The sequence below is a fragment of the Mangifera indica genome, chromosome 7 (assembly GCF_011075055.1).
Source record: "Mangifera indica cultivar Alphonso chromosome 7, CATAS_Mindica_2.1, whole genome shotgun sequence".
In the NCBI taxonomy this organism is placed as follows: domain Eukaryota; kingdom Viridiplantae; phylum Streptophyta; class Magnoliopsida; order Sapindales; family Anacardiaceae; genus Mangifera; species Mangifera indica.
Genome location: NC_058143.1, coordinates 16,922,125 through 16,941,308, shown reverse-complemented (window position 1 = coordinate 16,941,308; position 19,184 = coordinate 16,922,125). Strand labels below are relative to the sequence as shown.

The following is a 19,184-nucleotide window of genomic DNA, read 5'->3' as shown; positions in this document are numbered from 1 at the left end:
ATTTTTGTTTTATTAAAATTTAAAAGAGTTACAATTTATAAGTTTTTAATTAAATTAATGATAAAATTTGTAATTGTTTTTTTTATCCATATAATTGAGTGTCAATTGTTTAATTAATATATTTGAAAATATATTTTATGTTTAACAAATATGATAAATATTTGATATTATTTAAAAAATATATAATAATTTAATAATAAGTTGAACCGATTGATTGTCTAGTTTATTTGATTGAATCACAAATCAATAAAATAATTGATTCAATCATCGATTCAGTTTTAAAAACACTAAATTTTAAAACGACTATTTACTATCTAAATTAAGCCAAAACAAAGAGTTTCTAATATTAAAATTAAAAGATTATAAATTTTTTATCTCTCATCCAAATTTTTTGGTCAATTTTAACTATAAAAGAAAAATTTTGGGCTTAGTCAAGAATTTGACCCAAAAAAAGGGAATAATTTGCAAATCAGTTTAGTGTAAAAGAAATTATAAAAAAAAAAAAATCAAAAAAGAGAATTCAATTTTGTTAAAACTTCATAGAAAAAAATTAGAAGAGAAGGAAGGTATTTTATTTTTTTCAATTATAATTAAAATTAATTATGGTTAGGTACACAAGATAAATAGGTATAAAGTTTCATACAATCTGCATGAAAAAGGAGGCTACATTTTGTTCATACACATTATTTTAAAGGAAATCATGCCCACTTTTGTACGTACCAATTAAATGCAACTAAAATTGGTACAATAATTTAATAATATGTACTGGTTCGGAATTATTGTGAAAATTGAATAATTTGTGTTGGATGCTGGATGGCCAGGATTTAGATCTGAAGTCTGATTGAATTTGTTGATCTGATTTAATCAAGGGACCATCTAATTAATGTTAGTCCAGACCCCATGAAGCTGCAACATTCGTTCTCTTTCTAAATGGTAAATAAATAACTTGACCTAGGATGCCAAAAATGGTAGAGTTATAAAATTTTTCCAAAAATGTTTGAGTTTAAATTGCATTAATTTTATGATTAGTATAATTCTAAATTATTTGATATAATCTTTACTTTAAAATTTATTTATTCGATGAAGTTAGATGGATTTCTCTATCATCAAAATAAAATAAAAAATTTATTTTTATCCTTTCTTTCTATATTACCTATATTATATCGTTACGTGAGAGTTTATATGTTCAACGAAATTGGATGGAGTTTCCCATCATCAAAATAAAATAAATAATTTATTTTTGTTTTTCCTTTTCACATCATTCATACTTATATAAAGACATATTATCAGTTACGTATAAGTTTATATTCATTATTTGAATAAATATATAATTATTTAATAATAATTAATTTCGACGTGGATGGGCTACTGCTGCCAACCGGACTTTTAAATCCAGTGGGGAGAGGAAATGACGAGTGGTTCTCGTTGGAGCAACCGCACGTCAATTAAGTGGGAGAAAATGGAAACATTAAGTTTGGATGAACGACTTTTCTCACCTCATAAAAGCGAACAATGGATTAATACTTGGAACTGCCATGATGCTTAGTCCACTTGTGAAAAACTTTATTACTTAATATCTTTTTAGGCGTTTATAATGCGTGGTATGTAGTTCAGTAAATTCCTCCACGAAAATGGCATATACAGTTGCTCGACTCCCCTCGATTTCAGTCTATATAAAGGGAAAGGGAGGAGCATATTTATTTCATTTCAAGTCAAGAAGCAAATTGATATTATTATATTGAGTTTGAAGCAGTGAAGAAGATAATCCAGAGATGGGAAAACAGTGCCATCCTTTGTTGAGTGGAAGGAGAAAGCCAACCAGCAACTACAGCCATGGCTTCTCTTCAGCTGAGATGGAATCACTGGCTTCCGTTTGTGACACTATTTTACCTTCAATCCCCTTTGAGGAAAAACAAGTCCCACCTGCGGGCAGTAACAAGGCTTTGGAGTATTTTTACAAAGCTTCTGCCTCTCAAGCTCCCATCCCGGATGAGGTAATTCATAGTATTTCACCAACTCTTCTTCAAGCTTGAAAATTTGAGAAGATCATTGTTGATTCATTGATTCAGGTGGCTGAAATTATAGTGAAAAGAGGCCTTATAGAAGCGTTGATCTTGACTAGAGTGATACTGCTGATTCTTTCCACAAAGTTGGGCACGTTTTTGCTTTGTGGGTCACTTTGTTGGAGCAAAAAATGGCCTTTCATCAACAGATTTTCGTGTATGTCCTTGGAGAATCGAGAGAAAGTTCTGCAAAAATGGTTCAAACATAGTTTTGTGACGCCCATTCGTGTTGCATTTTTCTACATGGAGGCTGTGTGTCTCTTCGTCTTCTTCTCCCGGGTAATTAATTCTACTCTTCTTTGTCACTTGCCGGACTTTATTGGTTTCATTTATATATTTAATGCTTGCTTGATATATCAATAGATTTCAATCATATGCATTAAACATTGTCAAATTTTTTATACAAAACATAACTCTAACGGAAGTAGTTGGAATTAATTTATAATGAAAAGCGGTAGAGATTCCAATTCAGGTCTTTTACTTACACTGTTAAGTTCTTTGATCACAGGTTAATTCAGTTTTTATTTTTAGGACAACTAAATAGATCCTTACATGTTTGCTTTCCTTAAATTGCGTACCTTTTTTTTTTTTAAAAAATTTCTGGGTAAATCGTATGAAAGGGGAGCAGAAACATATAGTAAAAAGTAATTCAGAGAGTTTGTACTGGATACATTTTTATTTTATACAATAGGGTTAATTTCATTTTCACTCTAAATATATGGCAATAACTTGGTTTTGGGTTATTTCATGCATAGGGTTAGACTCGAACCGAGCCAGCTCGAGTTCGGTTTGGATGAGCTCGAAACAAGTCAGCCCTAGCCGAGTTTGGTCGAGCTTGAGCTATTCGCTAGATTTTCTAATTAAAAATTTTGATACAAAACGATATCGTTTTGACCAATATGTATTAAAACGATGTCGTTTTAATAATGAAAAACGAGTCCAACCGAATTTAAACCGAGTTTGAGCTTGACTTTCACGAACTCGAACTCGAGCTCAACTATATATGAACCGAGCCAAACTTGAGCTCAAACGAGCCCGAGCTCGACTTACTCGAATCCAACCATATTCAATCACATAATGATATATTATTTATACATACAAATCATTTAATTATAAGACAAATATAATATATATATATATATATATATATATATATATATATATATATATATATATATATATATATATATATATAGAGAGAGAGAGAGAGAGAGAGAGAGAGAGAGAGAGAGAGAGAGAGAGAGTTGAAATGTCATTATCTTTTATTTTAAGTTAGGAATTTAGATCCTCACTTTTTAATCCTCCTAATTAAACTATGAGTCAATTTTTATTTTTATGCCACCATTTAACATTTTTTTCTTGTAGCGAATTGGTTTAGGAAGAACGACATTTTCCCATTCAAGGTTTGGTTTATTGTTATTTTCTCGCTCTTTTAAGTTTCAGATGATAGCTTCCCACTCACCATTCAAATATGTAAATTGGCATGGTACAATCTATGAAAAGACAAAAATGCATTTGATTAATTTTACAATATTTACTAAAAATGACTAATTTTTAAACCCAAAACTTTGTTAAATGTAAGTAACACATCTATTTTATATTAATTTTATGATTAATAAATATAAAAGATAAAATAAAAAATAAAAAAAATAATGTGGCCAATGAACTAGTCAAGTGTAAACTCAACCAAATCACTTCTGAGATACGATTTAGTTGAAATAACACTTAAAATGACGCATTTTAATTCGATTACACTCGGCATAGCGAGATTTGACTTGAATTACACAATATAGGTTGCAATATGAGTAGATTGCATCATATTGTATCATCTCAAGTACGATTAGATTTGAGTTGAGTCAACCTCAAAACATGAGTTAGTTTGAACTTGATTAAGTTAAAATTGTTAGCTTAAGTTTAATTTCAAGTTGATTATAGATATTGTTGGAGAGTAACTGAAAAGATAAATAGTCTCATCGATAGAATGAACAATATCATTAAAAGAGATTTAAGTTAAACTTGAACTAAATTATTGAATTAAAATTTTAATTCAAATTTAGCTCAAATCAAGCCAAACCTCCAGTTTAGTCGAGCTAGCTCAGTTCAATCTTGGTCTTAATCTCCAACCATTCCAGTGAAATCATGTTGTGTGATTGGCCTAAAGGCACACTTGAAGTAGTGCAATTTCGACTATATCTTACCATGCCAAATGTGATATTGTCAAAATTGCAGCTCAAATAGCTATTTCAACCGTATGGAGTAGTTAAGGTTAGAGTTTTGATTTTTTCTTTTTTAATTAAAGGGAATTTTCAAATTGGCGAAGGAAACATTTTTTTATACTTGAGGTGTATAAATGATATCAATACCGTTAATATATTTTACAAATTAACGAAAATATTTTTAATCATTAAAATTATAATAAAATAATGTGTATAAATAATAATATATTATTATATAATTAAATATTCTTTTAATTTAAAATTAAAATAATAATATTATTATTTATATATAAAATTATAAATATTATTTATGCACGTAACACAGCTCTTTAAACAAATATCTTAATTTTAACAGTGGGTGAGAAATGTCGTTGTAAGAATAGAGACAACCTTGGGAGGAACGAACCATTCCACCTTCAGATAATGTTAAAACTGAAAATTACAGAACTTTTGCAGGAACCCAAACTTTAGAAGGCCCAAAGTAGTATTGGGCCAATCACAGCCGGTACGGCTCAGGATCTAGGGTGCCAAAGTTTTTGCGGTATTATTGTAGGACAAATTTCCAACAGATGATTCATACTGAAGAATTCAAGCCATTGAACAGGAAGTTGCTCTTAGATGATTAAATAGAATAATTAAAGTAAATGAAAAACTACATTTTATTTAACAATCAAATTCATCATTTCTTGTGCAGGTTGATGAAAATGGCGGCAACCCAGCATGGGAAGCCATTAATTATCACGTAGACACTGATCAGAATGAGAGCTATTCTCAGAAAGAGAGGCCACTTCAGAAGGGAATCATTGAAGCCGTGTATGAAACTGACAAAACTCTTCTACAGTCATTCACCCAGAAAGGTTTCAAAGTTACACAACATTCAGAACAACAGAGTGTCCTTAAAATCAACTGTGACGTTGTAATCATCGGCTCCGGTTGTGGCGGAGGCGTTGCAGCTGCCGTTCTGGCAAGTTCCGGGCAGAAAGTCATTGTTGTTGAGAAAGGGAACTACTTTACACCTTCAGATTATTCTCTTCTTGATGGCCCCTCACTTGATCAACTGTATGAATCCGGAGGAATTCTCACAACTGTTGATGGGAAAATGACAATTCTGGCAGGATCAACCATTGGTGGTGGCTCCGCTGTCAACTGGTCTGCCTGCATTAAGACACCCAACTCCGTGCTTAAGGAGTGGGCTGAGTACCAGAAGCTCAATCTCTATGGAAGCCATGAGTATGTTTCTGCTATGGAGACTGTGTGGGAAAGAATTGGTGTTACAGAGAATTGTGTACAGGAAGGGTTTCAGAATCAAATACTACGAAAAGGGTGTGAAAATCTTGGCCTTGAAGTTGAAAGGGTGCCGCGGAATTCTTCAGAGGATCATTACTGTGGATCTTGCAGTTATGGCTGCAGAAAAGGAGACAAAAGGGGGGCTGATAGAACATGGCTGGTTGATGCAGTAAATCATGGGTCAGTCATTTTAACAGGATGCAAAGCTGAAAGATTAATCTTGGAAAGGAACAACAATGGAGGTTTGAGGGAGAAGAAATGCTCAGGTGTGATAATAAAACCTCTAAGTAATAACATCACAATGAAGCTGCTAATTGAATCCAAAGTAACTATCTCAGCATGTGGGGCTCTTTTGACACCCCCTTTGTTGATTTCTAGTGGATTGAAGAATCCAAACATTGGTGAAAATCTTCATCTTCATCCGGTGTTGATGGCATGGGGATACTTCCCATATTCCAACTCCGAATTCAAGGGAAATGCCTATGAGGGAGGCATAATCACATCAGCTCATAAGGTTGTCACAGGATATTCAAATGAGAGAGCCCTGATTGAAACTCCCGAATTATCGCCTGCAAAATTCGGAGTACTATGCCCCTGGGAATCTGGACTTGACATGAAGCAAAGGATGTTGAAGTATGCAAGAACTGCTCACTTGATAACCATAATTCGAGATCGGGGAGCTGGAGAAGTTAAGTTAGAGGGAAGGATAAGCCACAAATTAAGTCCATTAGACAAGGAAAATTTGAGGGCTGGGTTGAGGCAGGCATTAAGAATTTTAGTGGCAGCAGGAGCTGTTGAGGTTGGCACCCATCGGAGTGATGGGCAGCGAATCAAATGTAAAGGAATTAGCAAAAAGGAACTGGAGGAATTTCTGGACACAGTTTATCCAGCTGAAGGGGCAATGTCACAACAGGAGAAGTGGGCAATATATGGCTCTGCCCATCAAATGGGAAGCTGTAGAATGGGGATCAATGAAATAGAGGGCGCTGTTGATGAGAATGGGGAAAGTTGGGAAGCAGAAGGGCTATTTGTTTGTGATGGCAGTGTTCTTCCAAGTGCTGTTGGTGTCAATCCCATGATCACCATCCAGTCCACTGCTTATTGTCTTTCAAAGAAAATTGCAGAATCTTTAAAGAAAGAACAGTCATCTTAAGCTCACTGGTTCTTCTTCAGGATTTTTCAGACTGTATAAAATTGAATAAGAATCCCTATCTGTACTACAATTTATCACAAAACTCTTTTAGAGACATTTATCTGATGCTTTTATAATATTTGGTTCTTAGAAAACAACTTGAACCAGAGCCTAACACTTTCCTTCTTAAATGTAGAAAAGAAAGAAGAGAAATGCATGTTCAACCCATCAAATTCTTGAATTTGTTTAAGCATATCCAAGTTACAGGGCCAAATTTCAAGCATATTTGCTGCTTAATTTCTTTGCAAAACTTGGACCTTTACAATTGACAATTTAAGCCCATCGGATCTGTGATGATTTTGATGAATGACAGAGATAGATCTCCAACATTGTTATAATAAAACCTTGATCCCTCTTTGGAAATATAACCTTCATGCTCCATCAGCCATTGAGAACTTCTATACATTTATTAACAAGGTGGCTCATCAATAGTCCGAATCTGTCTCGTGAAATGGTAAAGGAACTGCCTTCACTGCCCTGAACTTCCCAACATTGTTCAGATGTTCATTCTCCAGCCTGTTTCAAAAGGATTTTAGTACATTAATGTAAAATCGAGATAATGAATTCTGTAAGACTGAAAGTACCTGTAGAAATTCCAATGCCCTCTTCGAATCACTTCTAATGAGGCCATGAAAAAATCTAGCATGCGCCCCTCAACATTGCTGATACGAAAACGCATCACAGTCTCCACCCAAACAATTCTTAGAACCACATTCAAGCCCTGTAATATATTCATTTTGTTTTCACTGTCTTAAAGCCAATTTTTTTGTAATATAATAGAACAAAATTAATTTACTCTGAGAGGAGTGACTCACAATGGATATATAATAGATGCTTTTGTTCTTGAGAATTAAGTCATCTCTAAGCCAAGGGTTTTTGGATTTTGGGTTTAGGAGTCCCCAATCCTTGACAAAATCCCAGTATAATTGATAAACTGTTGCCACCACTGAAGTCACCAGGACTATGCCAAACCATAGGTGGTTGCTCTGCCTAGTGTAGGTTAGCCTGGCTCCGGCTGCCACCATGGCTGAAACATACTTCCCCATATTTGCTAAATTGTTAACGTCACTGTCATCGAACCATCGTCGCGCACACTATTAGTCGCATTGAAAGATAATAAATTAGTACCAAGTATGGAAAGATTTGTTAAATGTGCATACTGCATTAAAGGAAAAAATTCATGATTTGCAAGGAGATGTTTGAGTTTACCTGCATTGCACGCCAATAATACGGCAAAAAGGAGATGACATAAGCCAGCTCCCTGAATAGTCTCCCATTTGTGCAGGTATCATACTCATGTTTTTTGAAACTTCCAGCAAGAAAGTAGCATGATGTGGTTTCCAAGTATCTCAATAATGGAATCTGTAACAAGAAATCATTGTTGTTGATAATTAGAGAAGACAAACAATGTGAAAGGTTTATATATGAATTATCTTCCCTATTTGTTATTGATTAGAGTGATAACCTGGCTAGTTAGTTGATCAGCCATGAAAAAGTCTGCCAACAAAACCTGCATACATGAGCATGATGCCTTAGTGGCTATTTCTAAATCTTCAAATCAAATTAACCCATCTCAACAATATGGCCAGTAAATTTATAATGTACCATATAAAATGGCGAGCATATTATGTTACGCATAATTCGAAGGAAGCAAAAGCGTGTTGGGCGGTAGAAGATGTCAAATGGACATACGAGCATGCAACATGAAATCTGAACATCAATGCGAAAGATTGAGAAATAGTTCATTCAAAATTCTGAATGTACAAAATTGTTGTGCCTAAATAAACAATAGCACTAACCAGAAGGAGAATTCCTGGAATGGCATCGACTTGGCTTGGAGAGAAGCCACTAGCTCGCAAGAGAAGATGAACAACCATTGCCCCGAGCACAGCAGTCATGCAAGTAGTGCAAAGGAGAAACGCATCTCTATACTTCAATGCAGTGTTCGGTGAAAATTCAAAGATGAAATTGTAGTTGATCCTTGTACTCTTCCACATGAACAAGTTGCACCCATACATAAACAAATGCAAGCATAACAATGCAAACGCACTGCATAACGCCATAATTAATCACTATTAGCATTTCATATTCTAAAGTTTAAAGGTCATAAATTAATTTCCCTATTACTAATGGGCTTCATGAAGCCTACTCAAGTAACTAGGAGGACTCAGGCCCATCTGGCTCTCCATATTTCATACACTTTCTTGTCAGATAAGATGGTTCACTACTTTAATAAAAAAGTGAAAGGCTGCTTTACTTTTGATAATAAATTTACCTGAAAACTGGGTAGACAGTTTCCATGTAAGCCACTTCGGTGCTAGCAGAAAAAATACCAGACAAATGGGCCAATATTGCGTATACGCTAAACAGTGACACAAAACAACCAGTAAACAACCCTGCAAAAGCGACAAGAAGAAACTCAGTTAGATGATTTCATGCACATAATTTCTTGTCAATGTGAAGGGAAATTGTTTCCACTAAGGGATTAGTGGGTTGCAGCTGCCAGGTTTCGTGCAAAAATGAAAATCAAAGGCAGAACAAGAGACTAATAACATCAATCAAATTTGATATTTCATTATCTTCTAAAGTGAAAAAGAAATGATATTACATGATTGCTTTATCGAACTGTTTATATACAAATATGTTCACAGGATCAGCCATAGATGGGAGGCAGTGTTTGAACACGCTTCTTCTTTGCTTTTTCTTTGTCAATAATATATATGAGAAGTGGGAAATCTCTTTAAATGGCTTTACCAATTGCACTAATGCTGCTTTATGATTAACACCTGATTAATTAAGCAACGATATGATTGTTTTCAAAGCAGATTGATGCACGATTCATGAATATGGGCCATTTTGTTTTTTTAAGAACAATTTTGTAATGGAAATATAGAGAGAAAGTGGGAGAGTTTATTACCAACGAAAAAGGTGACCATGTGAGAGTCCTTCTGCTGTTGGGGTCTCAAGAATTTCATTGCCTTTTTCCTGTCATTATTGGCGAAGTGCTTTGTGAATATGGACTCCACTTCATCCATTAGTCTAACCACCTTATCAAACCAAATATAGTATTTCCCTTAATATAGCATCTTCTATAAAAAAATATATATATCCCATTTCCAAGTCTAGTGCATAGTCATTTATTTAAATATAATAATAACATTATTTACCTAGTAAATAATCAGTAATATGCTATATTCAAATTAACATTAAAACATATATTGAGCTTTAGAAAGAAAGTTGTGGGAAGTGATATAAGCTAAATTATATAAAAGGAGACAGGTCCTCTCAAAAATATGTTAATATTGCAATAATAAAACTATGCATATAAATAAATTGTTCAAACTTATTTGTACAAATTGAAATAGCAATTTGTGATTAGATGATGTGATTGTTTACTTTTTTTTTTTCAGTCTAAAATCATATACTACTACATCAAGTTATATGAATAAATTTATATAATTTGTTTATATATGTATTATTATTCTTATTGCAATACAATACGTCCACATGTTAAATTTATCAATGCCCTCACCTTATCGGAACTAATGAAATAAGACCTCTTTACTACTTGTAGATAGTTTGCGGATGCCTTCTGGTTTGATACCTGTTCACATCCGAAATAGCTTATGTTATCTTTCAAATATTTGTAAATTTGTACAACTATAAATCATATAATATACATACATGTGTAGCTGTTGTATCACATTTCTCATGTGAAATACATCAATATTAATAACTGTTTTCTAAACAATTTTTTTGTGGGTAATTGTTTTCTAAGCAATTTTGTTCCTTCAAGATATCAGATGCATGTATTATCCATGTGTTCTCTCTTTTGCCTTGTTATATATTTTTCCACTTCTCAGAGAAAATCGACTAGGCTTTGACATTTCCTTGCCTAAGTTTTTTGTTGTTCGTAAATAAAAAACACAATATGAGGATCCGGAAACAGATTAAGTTTATTCTGCCCAGAGGACAAGGATAACAGAACAAAACTAAATGGCAGCACTGCCAACATCTTATCTATCTAAACACACTAGTATCGATTCCTCTTAAAAAGTCTGTCAAAATTTCTACAATGATAGGGTTCAAGAGAAGGACTATATAAGTAAGTCTTAAACATATCTACATTCCTTGCCAAAGTTGCTTTTACTAAACAAAATAGAATTCCTATCCACAATCTATATAGATTTACTTCGTGTCTCATCATATTTTATTTTACCCATCTATTCAACTTTACTTTTTCTTTTTTTTTTTTCAAATGAAACTAGGAGAAAAGCTCAATTATATACCACCTTACCTTGTCGAATTTCTTGAGAATTTTCGTAAAAGCCACCATATTAAGCGAGCTGCCAAAATTTGTTAAACAAAGATATTAGATATTTGGTGATGTTGCAATCATAAGCACCCTTTTTTGTACCAAAAAGAAAATATTGATTAAGTTGTTGCCTTTTAGTAATTCTTTGCATATAATTATTTAGGTATTGTTTTCACTATCTTTAAATTAAATAAATATTACCTATAAGTTTTTAGAAGGCCAAGGCCTTTATAGAGCTCCACAAAAGCTCCTCGAATCATCTTCTCAGCACACTGAATCTTCTTTCTATTGATAACATCTCCTGCTCCATCTTTTTTAGGGTTATTGACTAATTCTTCCCACAACATGGATGTCACTGCTGCAATTGTTCTAGCCGGTGTTTCAGGCGGAATATCAATCCTCATCGCCATCTTAGGCTTGCCCTTCTTCGTTTTTGATCTAGTTGAAGCATTAATAAAACTGACTCCATTTCTCTCCAGTGCCGCTATCACATCATGCATTTGTGCTGTTCCAGTGGGAACATCACTCAACGAAGCTTGACTTTCTGCATCAGATGAAGATTAATTTTATATAAATTAAGAATAATATAACTTAATTAATGATTACGAAATTATAACGATTTTAATTGAGGATTCACAGATCATATGTAGGAGAAAGTGTCATCAAGAATCAATCACAAAACAGAATTCAAAATTTCCACGCAACTTAATTTTCTCAAGCTGTCCATGGACAGGTGTTCGAAAAAGAATAAAAACCTGAAGAAAGTTATACGTCAATTATTATCGCTTTATCAATCTGTTTCTTGCTACATGCCTATCCATTAACCTTCGAAATGAACACAGATGAAGCACCAACTAATTGTCTTTATTCGGATGAACAAATTTTTTATTTTTGAGAAATTTCTTGATCGATTTTGAATTTGTATCCAAATTAAGTAAACATTACTGTATTCTACGTTATCACTGAACATCTCTGCTGATTTCTGGGATAATTTTGGTTGCTTTAAATTATAAATGAAACCAAAAACAAACATTTGTTCTGTTGGGTTCATCTTTTATTAAAAGGGGAGACCTGTATACGCATAAAATATTATTATTATATAATAAATATTATTTTATCTCTATTATAGACAGTTGAAATAAATTGAGTATGTTGTTGCACGTGTCAAAGTAACAAAATAAAGACAATTTTACTTCAGCTGTTAACTTGCCAGGTCATGTAAGTTCTATTTTTCAAATTACGATGATGTCCTCTATCTCATGAAAATGAACACAACTTTCGTGTCATGCATAGTATAATTTGTTCTATTTTCTTTATAAAAAAGAGCTGATTTTGGTAGTTTAAGATGAGCAAACTGACCAGAAAAGTCAGAGTTACGAGCAGAAGATGACCGCGAGCGAGGAAGAATGCCATTAGTAGGCTTTCGTTGCCAGTCTCCGAGAATTCGTTTGAGGTCTACAAGTATTTCTAGTTGTTTATTGAGAATATCTCCCCTCTCCAAAAATTCACTCTCTTTTGTACTGTAAAATTGGTTCACCTTGTTCAGTTCTTCATCCAATCTCTTAAAAAATGCCCTCACCTATAATAACCACAAGAGCCCTATAAAGACATTACATTCAAACATCGAACCAAAAAAAAAAAATTTATTATATATGAAAATTAACCTCATCTTCTTCGGAGAACAATTGGGCAAGCTCAGTTTGATACACTTCTTCATCTCCTTCCTCCATAACTTTGCTCTTCACCTGCAACAGAAAAAATCATGAATGAATAAGACATACTTACATAAATATAAAATTAGTTCAACAATAACAAACTACTCCATCATTTAACGTTCTTTTTCATTGATTTTTCGTAAACGTGGGTCGCCTTTCCTTTTTTGTTACAAGTCACGATCGTTTCATGATAAACAATTGTCTGTAAACCGTTTCATTTGCTTTCATCACAAACTACGAAGCCATTCTTAACATAAATAGTTATATTTTAATCATGAAAAGAAGCTTAAACTTTGGAATAAATTGTATTTATAAGAAAGTAATTAATTAATTGACATATATAGATGGGGATGTGTATCTGCATATAGTTTGGGTTTGGCATTTATCCTATGAGTTTGAACCAACTTATTTAATCTTGTGATGGGTGATTTACAGTTACAGTTGGGACCCATTTGATCGAACGGTGGCAAAGTGAAAACATTCTTTTGCATTACAGCAACAAAAGCAAAACTCAACCAGATAGAAAAAAAAAGAGTATTCTGGTACGGTGGTACATACGGAAACTCAAAAGCAGAAAGGAGGCATAAAACGATGTCATTTTGCTATCACAAAATCGACCGATTTACATAAACAGTTAAACATATGCTCAGAGTAGATTTTCCAAAAGCTTCCTCGATATCGCCGGTTTGCATATCTAAAAGATACTGCAGATTAATGCATGCACAATAAGTTACCTGAATGATACTGGCTTTGTTGTCTTGACCGAAGAGGTTGCTTGAGAATTTGTTGGCAACGAACCGAATGGGGTCGAAAATAGAGCGACCGAAGTCAGAGCTGAGGTGGTCATGGGGTTTGTAATTTTTTCTAGCGAGCTTGATCTTCTTGATGTGTTTTTTGAGTTGCCAGTAGTTAACAAAGGCGTCTTTCCATTCGGGGATGAGTTGAGCTTCGAGCTCCTTTGAGAATTTCACCATTGTTGTTGGTTTTGAGAAGGGGGAGAAGCAGCTTGGTGAAGCTAGCCGTAAAAGAGTGGAGAAGGAGAAATGAATGAAGACGAGAGGGTTTATAGATATTTATATATATAGAGCTAAAGAGAGAGAAACGTGTAGAGAAGTGAAGAGACTTTGCTTCTAGCTTTATATAAATATTTTGTTTTTATTTATTTTTCTTCCTTACGTATCATTTGCCATTTTGCCTCCATCCATTAAGGCAAATAATAGAGAATAGCATTTACAAAATTAAATTAAAATCACAATTATTAGACATTAATTTTGTGAAATAAAAATAGAAAATCGATTATATGTTAGAGTTCTTATATGTGAACTTCTCTCTCTCTCTCTCTCTTCTCTCTCTCTCACTCTCTTTTTTCTCTTTATACTTTTGCTTTTCTATTTTTGTTTTTTCGCTATACTTAGGATTTCTTGTTCAATTGAGCAACATAATAAAACAAAAAAAATCAAATTCATAAGGGATTTGCCTTAACATGATTTATCTTCACTTAAACAAAGTTTTTTGATTATTTAAAATTATTGGAGACTAAATTCTTACATCTAGTAAATATAATATAAGTGAGTAATATATAAATATAAAATCGAAACTTATATTACACAAAAAAAAATATAAAATACGTAGAGGGATTTGCCTTGACATGATTTATTTTCACTTAAAGAATTTTTTTTTATTGTTTAAAACAATTAATATAAACCTAGAAAAATATAAACAGAAGATTTGGTATTCTCAAATTAATGCAGCTTGAAAATATGCTTGAGATATGAGCTACATTAGATAAATGATTAATCTAGATTTTTCTTAGAATTTTAATTTATTTTAATTAATTAAATGAAATAAACCAACTCTTGATGAAACAATCAAATTACAACCTGAAAAATATTCTTTAATTATTTTAGTAAATATGTTGGTTTCATTGTATCAAACATTAAGTTTATAATTTTAATATTGATTAGATTTAATAAAATATAATTTAAAAGTAAATCCTTTAATTAATATGTAAGATGACTAATGATAATACATTTGTCATGCAACATGCAATTAAAGCATGATGATTCCAAGTAGTGCTCTCTTATTTGGAATTTTGAATTTGTTCGAGTTAAAAAATATTTTAAATATGGTTTCCATTATGGTGATTAAGAAATAGCAAATAAATTAATACATTATGTTATAATGATCCCTTAGTCACATTACATTTATATTTTCCATTCATGCCAAAGCAAAGTCACCAAACCCACCAATTATTTTATAAATATAAAAAAACAAACAATTTTCAAAGATTAAGATAAAATTTTAAAAAAAAAAATTAAAGGGACACGTTTTGAAATAAAACTTCTCAACATCACCACCGAAGTTTTTATCGCACCCTAAATTTATAGAACTTTGACTTGATAAAGCAGAAACACTAAAAACAATTATATATTTTTGCTAGGAATTCGAGCAATATGTAACACGTAAGATTTTAGAAAACTTCGTAAAGTTCATTTATCATATGGAAAATTAATCGATTATTTTTGAAGATGCCTTCTAAAGTATTTGGCAAATTTGAATGACGGCTTCTAATTAAGAAGGTGGGAAAAGAAAAAATCAGATATGCATTGACTTAATTATATATAGCTTAGTTATAATGTTTAACTAAATTATTTATGAAATAATAAATTATATAGATAATCAGAATTTAAACAAGCCTTATCACGTTAAAAAAAAATTATTCCTAAAGACGCACATTCAAAACAAACTAGTAAATAAAATCAGGGGGCTTTGTGGGAATTAATATTGCATAATAATGTTGCGGTCTGAATCATGGTTAAAACTGATCACATTTTATTAATAAATTAGCTACGAATCAAAAATAGCCAGCAGCAAGATAAGTAAAGTATTTCAAAATACCATTTTTCATATGTTAATTACATGGTTATCAGCCTTCCATTTCTTGAGTAGACTTAAAGCAAGAAAACTCCAATGAATTTAGAGGTTAGTTTGTTTTATTTTTTTAAAATTAGTTTATGATGCTTCATATTTATCCAACTCGTTGACCAGATTGGTGAATGACTATATATGAAAGAAAGCAAGCTTGTAGCTATATGTGTTGGAGATCAAGCTGGGTACCCCCTCTTAGATTTAGCATCTTTCTGATTATATAACAAATAATGGAGCTTTTGTTATTTAGCTATATATGTTTTAACTTTTCACAAATTTTTATATGGCCAGTAATTGGCCATGCAAAGGAAGATATGGGATTTTTGTTATTTTCATTATTGTCACTCGATAATTGGAACACTTCACAAGTAATCTCAGGTTAGAAAATTTAAGGTTCTGAATCATACCTAACATTTTTGTGGCAAGAGAGATTATTTGAAAAGGCATCATGATCTAGATGTTAAAATGCCATAAGTCAATTTAAATATAAATTTTAGAAATCACCATACTGGTTTAGCTGTTAATTAAGTATGAAAGTGTCTGTTCTTTTCATTCCCAGATCTTCTCTCCGTATTAAACACATAAAAATGGATTAGCTTTGATGTAAGGTATCCACTCAGTGAATATTCCATATAAAGAAAAAATATTAGGTTAACATAATGGAGTGGAAAAAGCACTCGCAGAAACATTGGCTAATAAATCAAGTTTAAGTTGGAACCTCAAGCAGGTCCCGGTCCCCATTCTTATTGCTTCTTCTGCACTGCTAACTCATCTTCCACAATTCACAGCAAAATAACAGTACGATCAACTTCATTTTATGTAAGTGCGTTTTACTTTCTCATAAACAATGAACTAATTCAGAAAATGTACATTATTCAATACTGACTTGTTTAAATTATTACGTGCCCAGTCACTATATGCTTTTCCTTTTCAATAGTTTAATATTTGGACCCATTAAACCTTTCTTATCTGAAGTAATAAATAGGAGCCCAGCCGAGTAATAAAGGAGATTAATAACTAATATGCGGAATTAGGGTTACATCAGAGTTTGTGAAGTGGGGAGTCTTTAATTTCTATCTGTGCGTGGAAACACGTGTATAGATTCTTTGCCAGAATATGCAGTGAGTTGCCAAGGAGGAGGAGAGGGGCTGTGGAGGAGCTGAGTCGACTGTGAACAAGTTGTTTTGTACAGTGTAAATAGGAGACAACATCAGTGGTTCTAGTGGGCATTTTTGATGAATAAAAATGTGGAAGAGGGAGCCAAGTTTGTCAATACTTTTTCATTTGAGTGTGCATGACGTAGGAAGAATATATGGACCCTTTTTGTGTTCTCCCACTAAGACAAAAGACTCCACATTATATCATTTGCTAAGTGGGATCTTGTAGGGATCATTGAACCCTATTGAAAAAAAAACTAAAAAGAATAAACAATAAGAAGAACAGCAAATTAAACAACCCTAGGGATCTTTGAAGAAGCTGCATAAAAAGTCTGTCCTTTAAATTGAATGAAACATCGAGTCAAAGGCTCAGAACTTTGAAGAAGATATGTTTTGAGTGAAGGGACAATTTATGGGTTTAAAAGGGTCTCTTTTATTCTTGCTTAAGGTGGTGGCAAAGGAATCTCATGGGAATGTACTTAGGGCATCTTTTAGATAATTAGAAGTACAACCCATAATACTTGGAAGGGATAAGACCAAGCTCCATAATTAATTTTCGGTGTTTCTTAATTATATTTTTTATTAATTTATAAATTAATCTACTTTTAATCGTACCCCTATCACAAATTTGAAAATTATTATATTATTTAAGTACACCTTCCTAATTATTTCTGGAACTACCCATCATGAAGTATTCTTCTCCTTCTGCTAACAAGTAAAAAAAAAAAAAAATCTAAAATTAGAAAGAGATTACTTTATCTAAATTGTTTACTTGTAATTAAATAAACTTTGACAGTTTTAAATGCGATTTAAGTGTCAATTAGTCCTTTTGGAGAAACAAAATTAATTCAGAGTTGATTTATATGTGGCATACTGTTAATTTATCTGCCTATGATCAACTGGCTAAATTAAGTAAACTGTACATGTATGTCATCTATATATATTCAACAAACAGGTAGATGAGTTAGAGGTGATTATTCTTATTGGAAAACTCATCGTTTTATATCATCAGATTTGCGATTGGCCAATGATCAAGAATTTCTATTATAAATGTTACAAGTGAAAAAAAAAAATCATTTCAATAGTCTAATATAAAATAAGATGGTGTCTTTGTTCAGCATACACTAGAAAATTAGTGTGGTTTAACCCCAAAGAAAAGAGGGCCAAAAAGGGGGAAAAGAATCGTAATTAGGAACATACAAATTTATGATAAGCCTAGACATAATTAGAATTATAAGAGATGTTCAGGTAAAAAAATATTTTTAAAACACAAAATGGATACTAGCTATAGAATCTTGCTAGTTATAAAATACTGAATTAAAAATTTATAAGGTTATAGGAAAAGTTGATTGAGTTATATATTTCAAATCCATAAAGCTATCAAATTTTACTTGTATTAAAGTGAGTAGTCTTCCTCCATTAAAACCGTTTGAATGACGATTTCTACTAAGTAAAATTATTGTATAAGGTTCATAAAAGAAATCTAACCAATATATAGTAGATTGTTAAACCTTATCAAAGATTCAATAAACATTAAAGTCTATATTAAACTGTTATAATCTCTCTAAGCTCATCCATAAGTTTTCATTGAAACAAAATTATAATTAATGTTAATCCATATTAAAATTTTTTTTAACATTCTCCCACTTAGACAATATTAATTTTTTTTTTTTAAGAAAAGAAAAATAATATTTGACTCCAAGTAATCAACAATTTCACTTTAAAGTGACAACTATTAAAGAAAATAGCCAAAAAGTAACACAACAATCACCGATCCAATTAATATAATTGCCAACAACTAACCAAAACACTACTAATGTTTTCTATCAACATAAGATTGTCCATAATTTTGATTACAAATAATCAAATTAATAAGGATATGTGATTTGGAAGTGTGGTATGAATAACACATCATCAAGTGATCCTAAACAATGTTATTTCTTTGCTAATGTATTTTTATGATTTTTTTTAATCTTTATATTTTTAAAGAAAAATGGAAAAAATCTCTTAGTTTTAATCAAGCTAATAACTTTCAGTGAAGCCTATATGATTTAGCCTTTTCTCGAAATATCATAAATAAATAAATAAATAAATAAAAAAATATATATATATATATATATATATAACTATCATATTTAAGAGAAAACCGGAGTCTTGAGATATATGTTATATTATAACTGTATGTCTCTCTCTCTCTCTCTATATATATATATACACACAAATTAGTATATTAAAACAATCATGATCAAGAAAAAATGTCAATTTAATCATAAAAGAAATGTCATTAAGTCAACAAGTTATAAAACTTCAA

At 31.9% G+C, this 19,184-nt stretch overlaps 2 protein-coding genes across 3 annotated transcripts; one reads left to right on the top strand and one right to left on the bottom strand.

The window, feature by feature from the left end:
* The first annotated feature begins 1,500 nt into the window (after window positions 1–1,500).
* LOC123221320 (long-chain-alcohol oxidase FAO1) lies at window positions 1,501–6,856 on the top strand. 2 transcript variants are annotated; one of them, XM_044644140.1, is made up of 3 exons: window positions 1,501–1,994; window positions 2,070–2,342; window positions 4,974–6,856. In XM_044644140.1, the coding sequence occupies exons 1-3, from the start codon at window positions 1,773–1,775 to the stop codon at window positions 6,717–6,719; spliced, it is 2,241 nt and encodes a 746-aa protein (XP_044500075.1). In that variant the 5' UTR covers window positions 1,501–1,772; the 3' UTR covers window positions 6,720–6,856. The 2 variants fall into 2 exon arrangements, with proteins under 2 accessions (XP_044500075.1, XP_044500076.1); XM_044644141.1 differs by having other exon boundaries at window positions 1,856–1,994; window positions 2,086–2,342.
* Window positions 6,857–6,911: 55 nt separating this feature from the next.
* On the bottom strand, window positions 6,912–13,848 carry LOC123221319 (phosphate transporter PHO1). Its single transcript, XM_044644139.1, has 15 exons — window positions 13,523–13,848; window positions 12,738–12,818; window positions 12,433–12,652; window positions 11,275–11,617; window positions 11,056–11,104; window positions 10,291–10,362; window positions 9,676–9,805; window positions 9,034–9,154; window positions 8,558–8,807; window positions 8,364–8,468; window positions 8,224–8,268; window positions 7,968–8,120; window positions 7,574–7,852; window positions 7,343–7,479; window positions 6,912–7,274 (listed from the first exon to the last, which is right to left on the bottom strand). The coding sequence occupies exons 1-15, from the start codon at window positions 13,760–13,762 to the stop codon at window positions 7,184–7,186; spliced, it is 2,316 nt and encodes a 771-aa protein (XP_044500074.1). The 5' UTR covers window positions 13,763–13,848; the 3' UTR covers window positions 6,912–7,183.
* Between the last annotated feature and the right edge of the window lie 5,336 nt (window positions 13,849–19,184).

Excerpts from the sequence above, each read along its gene's own strand:
- LOC123221320 (XM_044644140.1), top strand. The coding sequence starts at position 1,773 with ATGGGAAAACAGTGCCATCCTTTGTTGAGTGGAAGGAGAAAGCCAACC. Across the intron at positions 1,995-2,069 it reads AAGCTCCCATCCCGGATGAG|GTGGCTGAAATTATAGTGAA; the intron begins GTAATTCATAGT and ends TCATTGATTCAG. Across the intron at positions 2,343-4,973 it reads TCTTCGTCTTCTTCTCCCGG|GTTGATGAAAATGGCGGCAA; the intron begins GTAATTAATTCT and ends TTTCTTGTGCAG.
- LOC123221319 (XM_044644139.1), bottom strand. The coding sequence starts at position 13,762 with ATGGTGAAATTCTCAAAGGAGCTCGAAGCTCAACTCATCCCCGAATGG. Across the intron at positions 11,618-12,432 it reads TCGTAACTCTGACTTTTCTG|AAAGTCAAGCTTCGTTGAGT; the intron begins GTCAGTTTGCTC and ends CATCTGATGCAG. Across the intron at positions 8,808-9,033 it reads ACTGTCTACCCAGTTTTCAG|TGCGTTTGCATTGTTATGCT; the intron begins GTAAATTTATTA and ends GGCGTTATGCAG.